The following is a 14,012-nucleotide window of genomic DNA, read 5'->3' as shown; positions in this document are numbered from 1 at the left end:
GACCTAGGGAGGTTTGGGGAGGTGCCCAAACCTCCCCAAACGTCGGCAGGAGGAACGGAGACCTGCCGACGTTTGGGGAGGTTTGGGGAGGCGCCCAAACCTCCCCAAACGTCGGCAGGTCTGCGCGGAGGAACGGAGACCTGCCGACGTTTGGGGAGGTTTGGGGAGGTGCGCGCGCACCTCCCCAAACGTCGGCAGGTCTCCGGACGGCGGCGGCTTGGGAGAGGTGCGCGCGATCCTGGAAGCACCGAAGCCTCGGCCGCGCGCAAGTCCTCGGTAAGCTCCGGGCGGTCACTTGCTTCGCGTCTCCTGAGGGAAGGGGGGGCGACTGGAGGCGCCCAAACCTCCCCAAACGTCGGCAGGAGGAACGGAGACCTGCCGACGTTTGGGGAGGTTTGGGGAGGCGCCCAAACCTCCCCAAACGTCGGCAGGTCTGCGCGGAGGAACGGAGACCTGGGGAGGTTTGGGGAGGTGCCCAAACCTCCCCAAACGTCGGTAGGAGGAACGGAGACCTGGGGAGGTTTGGGGAGGCGCCCAAACCTCCCCAAACGTCGGCAGGTCTGCGCGGAGGAACGGAGACCTGGGGAGGTTTGGGGAGGCGCCCAAACCTCCCCAAACGTCGGCAGGTCTGCGCGGAGGAACGGAGACCTGGGGAGGTTTGGGGAGGCGCCCAAACCTCCCCAAACGTCGGCAGGAGGAACGGAGACCTGCCGACGTTTGGGGAGGCGCCCAAACCTCCCCAAACGTCGGCAGGTCTGCGCGGAGGAGCGGAGACCTGGGGAGGTTTGGGGAGGCGCCCAAACCTCCCCAAACGTCGGCAGGAGGAACGGAGACCTGCCGACGTTTGGGGAGGTTTGGGGAGGCGCCGAAACCTCCCCAAACGTCGGCAGGTCTGCGCGGAGGAACGGAGACCTGGGGAGGTTTGGGGAGGTGCCCAAACCTCCCCAAACGTCGGCAGGAGGAACGGAGACCTGGGGAGGTTTGGGGAGGCGCCCAAACCTCCCCAAACGTCGGCAGGTCTGCGCAGAGGAACGGAGACCTGGAGAGGTTTGGGGAGGCGCCCAAACCTCCCCAAATGTCGGCAGGAGGAACGGAGACCTGCCGACGTTTGCAGAGGTTTGGGGAGGCGCCCAAACCTCCCCAAACGTCGGCAGGTCTGCGCGGAGGAACGGAGACCTAGGGAGGTTTGGGGAGGTGCCCAAACCTCCCCAAACGTCGGCAGGAGGAACGGAGACCTGCCGACGTTTGGGGAGGTTTGGGGAGGCGCCCAAACCTCCCCAAACGTCGGCAGGTCTGCGCGGAGGAACGGAGACCTAGGGAGGTTTGGGGAGGTGCCCAAACCTCCCCAAACGTCGGCAGGAGGAACGGAGACCTGCCGACGTTTGGGGAGGTTTGGGGAGGCGCCCAAACCTCCCCAAACGTCGGCAGGTCTGCGCGGAGGAACGGAGACCTGCCGACGTTTGGGGAGGTTTGGGGAGGTGCGCGCGCACCTCCCCAAACGTCGGCAGGTCTCCGGACGGCGGCGGCTTGGGAGAGGTGCGCGCGATCCTGGAAGCACCGAAGCCTCGGCCGCGCGCAAGTCCTCGGTAAGCTCCGGGCGGTCACTTGCTTCGCGTCTCCTGAGGGAAGGGGGGGCGACTGGAGCGGGCGTGTTTCCTCGCCTGCTGGGCGCCGCGATTTGCCCGGGGAACGCGCGGGCCCCGAATGGCAGCGTGGAGCGAGGAAGCGGACAGCCAGGGCTTCCCCGAGAGCCACGGCCACACAGGGTATTCCTGTGTATTCAGGCTTGCAAAATGGCGGATCGAGCCTCTGCTGGCGGCAGAGGCTTGCAGAACGGCGGATCGGCTTATACTCGAGTCAACAACTTTTCCCAGTTTTTGGGGGTGAAATTGGGGGTCTCGGCTTATACTCGAGTCGGCTTATACTCAAGTATATACGGTATTCCATTTTGAATGGGATTTTAGTTTAAAAATGTAATACAATTTTTTTTATTATTATTTTAATTCCATTTATATCCCGCCCTTCTCTGAAGACTCAGGGCGGCTTACAAACCTAGCAGTAGCCTTCATTCTATGTATATGCCTGCTTATTAGGGCTTTCACACACACCCCAAGCGGCATTATTTTATTTATTTATTTATTTTAATTCCATTTATATCCCGCCCTTCTCCGAAGACTCAGGGCGGCTTACAAGCTTAGCAGTAGCCTTCATTCTATGTATATGCCTGCTTATTAGGGCTTTCATACACCCCCCAAGCGGCATTATTACAAAGTCAGCTTAATTGCCCCCAACAATCTGGGTCCTCATTTTACCTACCTCGGAAGGATGGAAGGCTGAGTCAACCTTTGGACTGTCATTTACTTTCTATTAATAGTATTCAATGGAAATATATTAAATATTCACCTATAAGTTTTATGTTTTTAATTGCAGTCAAACTCAGCGAGCCCCCCATGTATTTTATCGTCATGACTTAATCAATCAGCTTCAGCACAATCATGCTCTAGTAACTTTAGTTGCAGAAAATCTTTCAGCATATATGGAAAGCATGCGACAGTATGCTAAAGGTGAGTAAAATTTTAAAGTTGTTTAGCTTATTAAAATGTAAGCGTTTTCTCTCCTAAGCGTTGTTAGCTACTGAAAGCTAGTATTTTAATCTGAGAAATGTGAGATCAGCAACTTATTGAGGAACCTGTAAAATCCATTCATAAACAAAAAGTGTTCAGGACATGGATTTGTTTTGCAAAAGTAAAATATTTTTCACAGTCTATTTCTATGCAGTTTATGAAACATTTTTAAATTGTAAATAAATTTTGGCTAAGAATTTTTGACTAAAGTGTAAAAGAATCATAAAGGACATTGGTATGGCTATCTCAGTTGTTGCATATCTGAAAGATAAATGGTTCAGCAATATTAAAATGTTGGCAATTCTAAATGGATTTCCTTGGGTACATTGGGACTTACTAATAATTAAACTTATATAACATCTGTTTCTTTAAAAATTGCAGAGCATGGAGAATATGATCCACAAACTGTAAGGCCAGGAAGTAGATACAGTCATGTTCAAGAAGTCCAAGAGCGGTTGAACTTTTTACGGTTGGTTTAAGCACAGCTTGTGTTTTTGTTTTTTGTTTTTTTTAGGGGGGGGAGGCAGAGTAAAAATAAATGTTTTTTAAGCAGAGAAAATATATTTGTTTACTTAGGTGAAGAACTGTATATTCCTATTGCAATATTTGTAGCATAAGCTGATTCCAATTTTTAAAGATTATTACAGAAATATCCTTAGCAAGAGATTACATTTCTTACATCTTAATTTTGATCCTGTCAGCCTGATTCCATTCATTTACATTAAATATTGATACACCTACCTTTAACCTCTTTCAGATGGACCCATTTCAGGTATATTGTTTTCCCTAGAATTCCTGCAGTCAGAACAATTCATAGCCAAGCTGCTCCAGAAGGATGGAAAAGGAAGTAGTTCCTTTTTGAATAAATGGATCTGTATATTTCTTGATTCATCAAAGCAAATTTGAATAGCTAGTTGAATCCAGCAATTAGTAATTAAAGAGAAACTTGGCCTGTCAGGATTTGGAAGGAAATATCTTGAATGAAACTCACAGAGATACAGTTTATGTGCCTGTCCAGATTTTCTTGTATTTATCCCCTTAATATTTTACAGTAGTCAAAGAATAGTAAATACAGTAACTTCCTTTTATGAACATTAAGAATAGTAATGTAAAAGTATGTAATGGTCTACATTATGTAATACTGCAAAATTATCTTTTTTTTCTCTTGGAAATTTCAAAATTTTGGAATTTAGGTACATGGTAAACTTTATTTTTAAAGTATTCATGGGATTAATACATATTTCTAATGATTTGTTTCTTTGTTTTCTGCAAGATTTTTACTGAAGGATGGTCAATTGTGGCTCTGTGCTCCTCAGGCAAAACAAATATGGAAATGTTTAGCAGAAAATGCAGTCTATCTGTGTGATCGTGAAGCCTGTTTTAAATGGTATTCTAAACTAATGGGAGATGAACCGGACTTAGACCCTGACATTAATAAAGACTTTTTTGAAAACAATGTTCTTCAATTGGACCCTTCACTCTTAACAGAAAATGGCATGAAATGTTTTGAACGTTTCTTCAAAGCTGTGAACTGTCGGGAAGGAAAGCTAGTAGCAAAGAGACGGGCCTACATGATGGATGACTTGGAATTAATAGGACTAGATTATCTTTGGAGAGTAAGTGTAAAAATATGCATCTATTCAAATTGAGACAGTCATTTACTTTTTGTTAATATTAATGGTACTGAAAAACACTATTTTTTCAAAGTAGGTAAATCAATAATTACATATAAGTGGAATAAAGAATCAACTCTGTTATTCTATTCTCAACAAATTTATCAACTATATAGCAGAACCTTGTCTGACATAATGGACTTTGTAGGCAATTTTCTTAAGTAATTTACTTAATTTATGTCATATAATTGAGGAGTTGATGTAAATATCATTAACCGATTGCGACAAATTATTTCATATATGATGTCATCACACAGGTGAAATAATTTGTCAGAATGATACAAATTCTTTAAAAACATTTGAGAATAATGGTCAACCCCTTCTTCAGAGTACTCCATTACAGCCCACAGAAAGATTTTATTATTTCCAAATTATAGGGAAAAGATGCAATGACTACATCTTTTTTAATAGGAAAAGTGAAGTGTGCCCATTGTTCTTAACTATTCTCCCACTGTTATTTAAGGTAATAGTAAATTCATACCAGTACTGCCTGGGAAATGGCAACATAACCAAAATGTAAACAAAAATAGTATTCCATTAACAAATCTAGGAGATTTAACCATGTTTACAGTATTTACTTGGTATTCGCTTTTTAAGTAGTGAGTTGGCTTTCTAGGAAGTTTTTGTGTAGCTTCTTATGAGAACACTGGATGTAATCTACCGTATTTTCCGGCGTATAAGACGACTTTTTAACCCATGAAAATCACCTCAAAAGTTGGGGGGTCGTCTTATACGCCCAGTCGTCTTATACGCCGGAAAATCAGCGTCTGGCGGGAGCCGGCAGGGCAGTCCTGCGCACGCGCGCACTCCCCGGCTGCTCCTTAGCAGCTGGGGAGTGCGCATGTGTGCAGGACTGCCCTGCCGGCTCCCGCCCAACGCTCTTCCCTCTTGAGGCAGCATCGCTCCCCGGCTCCTAAGGAGTCCTCGGGGATGCTGCCTCAAGAGGGAAGAGCGTCGGACGGGAGCCGGCTCTTCCCTCTTGAGGGAAGAGCGTCGGACGGGAGCCAGCAGGGAAGTCCTGCGCGCGCGTGTGTGTGCAGGACTTCCCTGCCGGCTCCCATCCGACGCTCTTCCCTCTTGAGGCAGCATCCCCGAGAACTCCTTAGGAGCTGGGGAGCGATGCTGCCTCAAGAGGGAAGAGCGTCGGGCGGGAGCCGGCAGGGCAGTCCTGCACACGCGCGCACTCCCCGGCTGCTAAGGAGCAGCCGGGGAGTGCGGGCGTGCGCAGGACTGCCCTGCGGGCTCCCGCCAGACATCAGCCTGCCCTGCTTCCTCCACAGTGAGAGGGGAGGGCATGCCTTCCCGGGCTCGCTGATTTTCCGGCGTATAAGACGAAAAATCTTGAAAATCATCTCAAAAGTTGGGGGGTCGTCTTATACGCCCAGTCGTCTTATACGCCGGAAAATACGGTAGATTGCCATACAATAGCATATTCTGGGGGAAAAACCACAGTACTTTCTGTATCATGCTATTCTAGCCACTTGGTATATGGTCTGCCAATTTCTAGAAGTTAAAAACCAGAAGTGCTTTGTCATATTTGTCATATTTTGGATGATGTAGCCTGTAATAGAACCAGAATACTCCTAGAATAACAGAAACTGCTATTGTTTGGAGTATTTAGAAAAATGGCATAAAACTTCAAGAATGAGCAGAGTAGTATGGATATTCCAAAGTTTTTAAGAACATTCCATTTCCAAAACAATAGGTTGGGCTTATGCTATTTTAGATCATTTTAAATAGAATTAGTATACAAAGTTTTGTTGTACAATTTTAGCTTATGCTTTATGCTGCTGTTTAGGTTGTGATTCAAGGGAATGATGATATTGGCAGTCGAGCGATAGATCTGTTGAAGGAGATTTATACCAACCTTGGTCCAAGATTACAGGTTAATCAGGTAAAATATTACAGTAATTTCTTTCTATAGAAAGTTTTGTTGCAATTTCAGAAGAATAAAACCATTTTTTGTAAATAGTCATCCAAAGAGCCTAGCTCAGAAATAGTCATTTCAAATTTCACATGGAATATTGCTTAATATAGACCTGTTTAATAATATGTTATCAACCTCCCCAAATGTGCTCTGACATAAGCAGATATATTTACCTAATTTGGGTGGTTCATAATTTTAATTATTTTATAATAATGTAATGTTCTGTGGCAGGAAGGGTTGGACTAGTGAAGGCTGCTATTTTGACATTAATCTTTGTTAACTGGGCTAAAGTATTGATGTTCTGTCAGACTACATGACAGTTATGATTAATATTCTTTGTATTTGGGACAGTGCTTATACTGCTACAGTAAATATGTTTGGCTTGTTAATGAACTTTTAAAACAGTTTTTGGAATTATAAAACTGGGAAACCTGTACTTCTTCATGTAATATATTTATACAGTGGGACAAAAAAGTATTTAGTCAGCCACCAATTGTGCAAGTTCTCCCACTTAAAAAGATGAGAGAGGCCTGTAATTTTCATCATAGGTATACCTCAACTATGAGAGACAAAATGGGGGGAAAGAATCCAGGAAATCACATTGTAGGATTTCTAATGAATTAATTTGTACATTCCTCAGTAAAATAAGTATTTCGTCACCTACAAACAAGCAAGATTTCTGGCTCTCACAGACCTGTAACTTCTTCTTTAAGAGGCTCCTCTGTCCTCCACTTGTTACCTGTATGAATGGCACCTGGTTGAACTTTTTATCAGTATAAAAGACACCAGTCCACAACCTCAAACAGTCACACTCCAAACTCCACTATGACCAAGACCAAAGAGCTGTCGAAGGACACCAGAAACAAAATTGTAGACCTGCACCATGCTGGGAAGACTGAATTTGCAATAGGCAAGCAGCTTGATGTGAAGAAATCAACTGTGGGAGCAATTATTAGAAAATGGAAGACATACAAGACCACTGATAATCTCCCTCATTCTGGGGCTCCACGCAAGATCTCACCCCGTGGGGTCAAAATGATCACAAGAACGGTGAGCAAAAATCCCAGAACCACACAGGGGGGCCTAGAGAATGACCTGCAGAGAGCTGGGACCAAAGTAACAAAGGCTACCATCAGTAACACACTACACCGCCAGGGACTCAAATCCTGCAGTGCCAGATGTGTCCCCCTGCTTAAGCCAGTACATGTCTGGGCCCGTCTGAAGTTTGCTAGAGAGCATCTGGATGATCCAGAACAGGATTGGGAGAATGTCATGTGGTCAGATGAAACCAAAGTAGAACTTTTTGGTAAAAACCCAACTCGTTGTGTTTGGAAGAGAAAGAATGCTGAGTTTCATCCAAAAGACACCATACCTACTGTGAAGCATGGGGGTGGAAACACCATGCTTTGGAGCTGTTTTTCTGCAAAGGGACCAGGACGACTGATCCGTGTAGAGGAAAGAATGAATGGGGCCATGTATCATGAGATTTTGAGTGAAAACCTCCTTCCATCAGCAAGGGCATTGAAGATGAAACGTGGCTGGGTCTTTCAGCATGACAATGATCCCAAACACACCGCCCGGGCAACGAAGGAGTGGCTTCGTAAGAAGCATTTCAAGGTCCTGGAGTGGCCTAGCCAGTCTCCAGATTTCAACCCCATAGAAAACCTTTGGAGGGAGTTGAAAGTCCGTGTTGCCCAGCGACAGCCTCAAAACATCACTGCTCTAGAGGAGATCTGCATGGAGGAATGGGCCAAAATACCAGCAACAGTGTGTGCAAACCTTGTGAAGACTTACAGAAAACGTTTGACCTCTGTCATTGCCAACAAAGAGTATATAACAAAGTATTGAGATGAACTTTTGTTATTGACCAAATATTTATTTTCCACCATAATTTGCAAATAAATTCATTAGAAATCCTACAATGTGATTTCCTAGATTCTATCCCCCCCCATTTTGTCTCTCATAGTTGAGGTATACCTATGATGAAAATTATAGGCCTCTCTCATCTTTTTAAGTGGGAGAACTTGCACAATTGGTGGCTGACTAAATACTTGTTTGTCCCATTCTGTGTGTGTGTGTGTGTGTGTGTGTGTACACATACACATACATACACACACACACACACACACACACACACACATATATATATGTGTGTGTAAATTTTAAAGGGAGACTTATATGCATTTCAAACTTATTTGTTTTCATCAGTCAGCCATACCCTTTAATTTAATTACAACCCTTTAATTCTTTGTTAGCAATCTAAAATTTACACAAATATGAGCTGTCACTGTTGTGACTACTGCCTGTCGATGGCCTTCGGTTAGGCTGAAACAGGAAATAAAGATTTGTCCCATGTTTGGGGCCTAGCAAGGTAATCTAAATAGTTAAGCATTTAACACACACACACACACACACACACACACACACACACACACACACACATAAAATTGATAAATTTTGGCTCTTTTGATATTTGTACAGGTAGTTATCCATGAGGACTTTATTCAGTCCTGTTTTGATCGTTTGAAGGCATCCTATGATACTTTATGCGTTTTGGATGGAGATAAAGACAGTATTAATTGTGCAAGACAAGAAGCAATAAGAATGGTGCGAGTGTTGACTGTTTTAAGAGAGTATATAAATGAATGTGATAGTGATTACCATGAAGAACGAACAATTCTACCAATGTCAAGGTTTGTGGAAAAGTTTCCTAGGGTGCAATGATTGAATTATTAATTAGATATGGTTCAAATTACTAGTTATTATATAGGTATTACAATAAGATACATACGTCTGAGTGCATATGCTTAGGATTTTGCTACTCAACTTATTTTCTCAATTGTCTGAAGTCTTATCTAAATATAATAGTTTGTATGTGCAGTTCAACAGAATTATAAATGTTATGTTTATTATACTTCACACGTGCAAGGAAAATATTTAAATCCCATTTATATCCCGCCCTTCTCCGAAGACTCAGGGCGGCTTACAATCTAAAGCACAATGTGCTTAGCAATAGCCTTCATTCTATGTATATACCTGCTTATTAGGGCTTTTGCCCCCCCCAGCGGCATTTTTACAAAGTCAGCTTATTGCCCCCAACAATCTGGGTCCTCATTTTACCTACCTCGGAAGGATGGAAGGCTGAGTCAACCTTGAGCCTGGTGGGATGCGAACCTGCACTAATTGCAGGCAGCTGGTATTACTTAAGGAGGCATTAGCCCACTGCTCCACCAAGGCTATTATTTTTATCTGACTTACAAAATAAATAGCCATCCCTGTCGGAAGCATTTAGAAGTAAACATTTTCTTATTAGCAAATTGTCAATGTTTTAAAAATAAGTAAACATATTTATTAATTGTGTTTTACCATATTAACATTCTTAAATATCCAGAATAACTTTAACTAGAATTTCATTTCCCTGTATTTTCAGAGCTTTTCGTGGTAAGCACATCTCTCTGGTAGTTCGTTTTCCAAACCAAGGTCGTCAGGTGGAAGATTTGGATGTTTGGTCTCATACAAATGATACCATTGGTTCAGTCAGACGTTACATACTCAACCGTATTAAAGCCAACAGTGCGCATACCAAAGTCGAATTATTTATTGGAGGTGAACTAGTAGATCCTGTAGATGATAGGAAATTAATTGGACAATTAAATCTAAAAGATAAAACAGTAAGTACTACGAAAAATTATATATCAATAAAATGTATGTCCATAACAATATAAATATAATGTGTAATGATAGAATTATGCATTAGTAAACTTACGCACTTGTAGTTTAATACCTGCAGAAGCTGTTAAAAATAGTTATGCTTCACTACTTCATGCAGTTTATCAATTTACATCTGCATTTTACTCTGTCTGCAGTTAATTACAGCAAAGCTTACACAGATAAGTTCCAATATGCCTTCAAGCCCTGATAGTTCTTCTGATTCTTCTACGGGTTCTCCTGGTAACCATGGCAATCATTATAGTGATGGTCCAAATCCAGAAGTTGAAAGTTGCTTGCCTGGAGTTGTAAGTAAAACAACATCTAAATTTATAATGCTAGGCAAACATTTAAAATTTGCGTCTTGTGACAAGTTTTTATTTTTATTGTAGATTATGTCACTGCATCCTAGATACATCTCATTTCTTTGGCAAGTTGCAGACCTAGGCAGTAGTCTAAATATGCCATCCCTTAGAGATGGTGCACGTATCCTTATGAAATTAATGCCACCAGGTAATTTTTTTTTATTCTATAATTTTCAATTGAAATATATATTTGCTAATGCAAAGACCATAAAGGGTATATATATAAAGTCTACACACCCCTGTTAAAATGCAAGGTTTTTGAGATGTAAAAAAATCAATATAAATCACTTCAGAATTTTTTTTCCATCTTTAACACAACATATAAACTCTACAATTCAGTTGAAAAAAATTGAAATCTTTTGGAGGGAAAAAATAAAAATATGTACAAAAATGTAGTTGCATAAGTGTGCGTACCCTTAAACTAATATTTTGTTAAAGCACACTTTGATTTTGTGACAGCATTCAGTCTTGCGGTAGGAACCTATCAGCATGGCACATCTGGTCTTGGGAAACTTTACCTACTCTTCCTTATAGATGCACTCCATGCATTTGTTGACGTATTTATTTATTATTTAAATTTATATGGCTGCCCACTCACTCTCAGTGGCTGTGGACAGCTTATGAAAATTGAAACCCAATATACAAACAATAAAAATAATCACCCACTCCCCTGGCAACAACAATCAATCAGATAAGCCACTTGATGGGCTCCATCCCACTTTGGGATCCCCCGGCCTGTTGGTAAAACAAGGTCTTCAGGGCTTTATGAAAGGCTGTCAAAGTGTGTGTGGGGGGGCAATCTAATCTCTGCAGGGATGATGCTCCAAAGGGGAGTGAGTAACGGAAAAGGTCCTTCTTCTGGGTCCTGCCAGTTGCACCTTCTTAGGAGAAGGGACCTGCAACATTCCCTGCCTCCCTGCTCTAGTGAGTTGGATAGATATGAAGGGATGGGAAAAGACAGTCCTTTAAATAACCTGGTCCCAAGCCACGTAGGGCTTTAAAAAGGTGACAGCCAGCAACTTGAATTGTACCCAGAAGCAAATCGGCAGCCAGTGCAGCTCCTGCATAGGGGATAACACCTGTGCACATCTAGGTATTCACAAACCACGTGGGCTGCTGCATTTTGAACCAATTGGAGCTTCTGGATACTTTTTAAGGGCATCCCACTGTAGAGCACATTGCAATAGTCAAGGTGGGAGGTGACTAGGGTGTGAGTGACAGTGAAAGGTTGGTCCAGGAAAGAGTGTAACTGATGCACAACCCGCATTTGCACAAAGGCCCGCTTGGCCACAACTGCCACTTTCTTGAGCAGGAGTCGTGAGTCCCTGAGAACCCCCAGATTACGCACTGGGTCTGTCTGGGGCAGTGTCACCCCACCAGTGATGGCATCTCTGTGGACCAAAGAACCCCAAACCCACAGCCATTCAGTCCTAATCAGGTTCACTTTCAGCCTTTTACTCCCCATCCAGCCCTTAATAGCCTCCAAGTACTGCAAGATGGAGTAACAGCATTGCTTAACTCGCCATGGTCTGAGACATACAGCTGGTTGTCCTCAGCATATTGATGATATCTTGGTCCATGGTGGTGGATGATCTCACCTAGGGGCTTCATGTAGCTGTTAATTAGACAGAAGCAAAGAGAGTACCGAGCCCTGCCGGATTCCACAAAGCAAGGGACAAAGGCTGGACCTCTTGCTTCCCATGAAAACCAACTCAGAGGAACCATAAAGGAAGGAATTGAACCAAGACAACACAGATCCCCCTCACACCCAGCCCCTGAAACCGCTTCAAAAGGATAACATGGTTAATGGTATCGAAGGGCTCCTTAAAATGCTGGGGCATCATCCCTTCTCATAGGGAAGCATTAAATCACCACCAGAATACACCCACATGTCCCTTCCTCGGAATCTTTCACAAGCCAGAAGGGACATGGATCTGAAATACAGGTGCTTGCACTCATACTGCCTAGGATTTTGTCCACTTCCTCAGGAGCAATGGGATGAAACTATTCCCAGATAACTGGGCAAAAACCAGGTGCCTCCACGTTGCCATCTAACTGGGAACAAAGCTAAGCAATTTTGTCTTCCGGAAAATCAGCAGATTCCTCACTGCACCCCTTCAGGTAGACCTTGGTATCCTCCTTTCCCAGGAGGAGATGGCTCACCTTAAAGAGGGTCGCTGGCCAATATATGCACATACAGTTAGTGCAGAGAAGTACTTAATGCTTCACCACCTGAATTGCCATGAGGTAGGCCTTAATAGCAGCTCTTACCTGTGTTCGATTGTTCGTCCTCGTCTTCCATCAGTGGTGCTCTAGATGTCTCTTGGTCCGTTTCATCCCTCTCAATTCCTTGAGGGCATTCCCGTGCACAGCCTTCATCAGATCATCCCTGTTAGGCATATGATGATAGCCTACATATTGGGTTGGAAATATATAAGCCATAATGATGATGTAACTTTAAGAAGGTAATTGATCCATGGGCGTGTGAGGTTGCTCATGGCCATAAGAGGGAGCTAGAAACGTAGATTCTCTCACTGGATCTCTCTGAATATCTGAATTTGCTGATCGCTCTATCTGCATAACTGTTTTTGACCTCTGGACCGGTAAGAAGACTTTGTATTTTGGATTACTCCTTGGACTGTTGCTATTGTGTATGACCTGCACTGTTTATTTTTGACCGTGCATTTTTGTTCTTACACTACCTCAAAGTATAATAATTTTTGCTTTTACAACTCAGTGTATTCTTGTGGTTACTGTGTGACTCTTACTGCTCTCGGTACCCTTCCTTGTCTGTGCAACTCTTTGGTAGCACAAGGAGACCTCTGCACAACAATACCTAACAATCCCACAGATTTTCAGTTGTATTCAGGTTTGGGCTCTGGCTGGTCCATTCCAAAACTTTGATCATCTTCTGGTGAAGCCACTATTTTGCTGATTTGAAAGTATGCTTTGGGTTACTGTAATATTGAAAGGTGAAATTCATCTTCAGCATTTTAGCAGAGGCCTGAAAGTTCTGTGCCAAAATTCACTGATATTTGAAATTGTTCATAATTCCCACCACTTTAAATCCCCAGTTCCAGCTGAAGAAAAGCAAATCCAAAGCATAATGCTGCTATCACCGTGCTCTACTGGGCACGTTGTACTTTCGGTATGCAGTGTTGTTTTTGCGCCAAACATACTTTTTGAAATTATGAACAAAAAGTTCAACCTTGGTCTCATCAGACCATAACACATTTGATGTAGGTTTTGGAAAATGTAGCTGGGCATGGATGTTTTTTATTGTAAGAAAAGGCTTCTGTCTTGCCAACCTATCCCACAGTCCAGTCATTTAAAGAATATAGGAGATTGTTGTCACATGTAGTACACAATCAGTACTTGTCAGAAATTCCTGCAGTTCCTTTAATGTTGCTGTAAGCTTCTTGGTAGCCTCTCAGATCAGTTCTCTTCTTGTTCATTTCATGAATTTTTGAGGGACATCCAGTTCTTGGTAATGTCACTGTTGTGCTATATTTTCTCCACTTGTTGATGACTGTCTTCATTGCGTTCCATGGTATAGCCAATACTTTAGAAATTTTTTGTCCTCGTCTCCTGACTGATACCTTCCAACTATGAGAGATCTCTTTGATGCTTTGTAAGCTCTTTGCAAACCATGGATTTTCTGTAAGAGGCAACTGAGTAAATGTCTGAAAAATCCTACTAGAACAGCTGGATTTGA

General features: G+C 43.1%; 1 protein-coding gene across 2 annotated transcripts in view; it reads left to right on the top strand.

Annotated features, from left to right (window-relative positions):
* USP9X (ubiquitin specific peptidase 9 X-linked) overlaps window positions 1-14,012 on the top strand; it is a 127,642-nt gene that overhangs the window by 60,865 nt on the left and 52,765 nt on the right. For both annotated transcript variants that reach the window (XM_081327628.1, XM_081327627.1), the window contains 8 exons: window positions 2,431-2,564; window positions 3,006-3,093; window positions 3,898-4,240; window positions 6,096-6,191; window positions 8,706-8,917; window positions 9,655-9,895; window positions 10,091-10,240; window positions 10,325-10,445. In XM_081327628.1, the coding sequence (XP_081183754.1) occupies window positions 2,431-2,564; window positions 3,006-3,093; window positions 3,898-4,240; window positions 6,096-6,191; window positions 8,706-8,917; window positions 9,655-9,895; window positions 10,091-10,240; window positions 10,325-10,445 (1,385 nt within the window). The remainder of the gene's footprint in view (window positions 1-2,430; window positions 2,565-3,005; window positions 3,094-3,897; window positions 4,241-6,095; window positions 6,192-8,705; window positions 8,918-9,654; window positions 9,896-10,090; window positions 10,241-10,324; window positions 10,446-14,012) is intronic.

The sequence above is a fragment of the Vipera berus genome (genome assembly GCF_964194415.1).
Source record: "Vipera berus genome assembly, chromosome: 4".
In the NCBI taxonomy this organism is placed as follows: domain Eukaryota; kingdom Metazoa; phylum Chordata; class Lepidosauria; order Squamata; family Viperidae; genus Vipera; species Vipera berus.
This window is presented reverse-complemented; position numbering and strand designations above follow the sequence as displayed.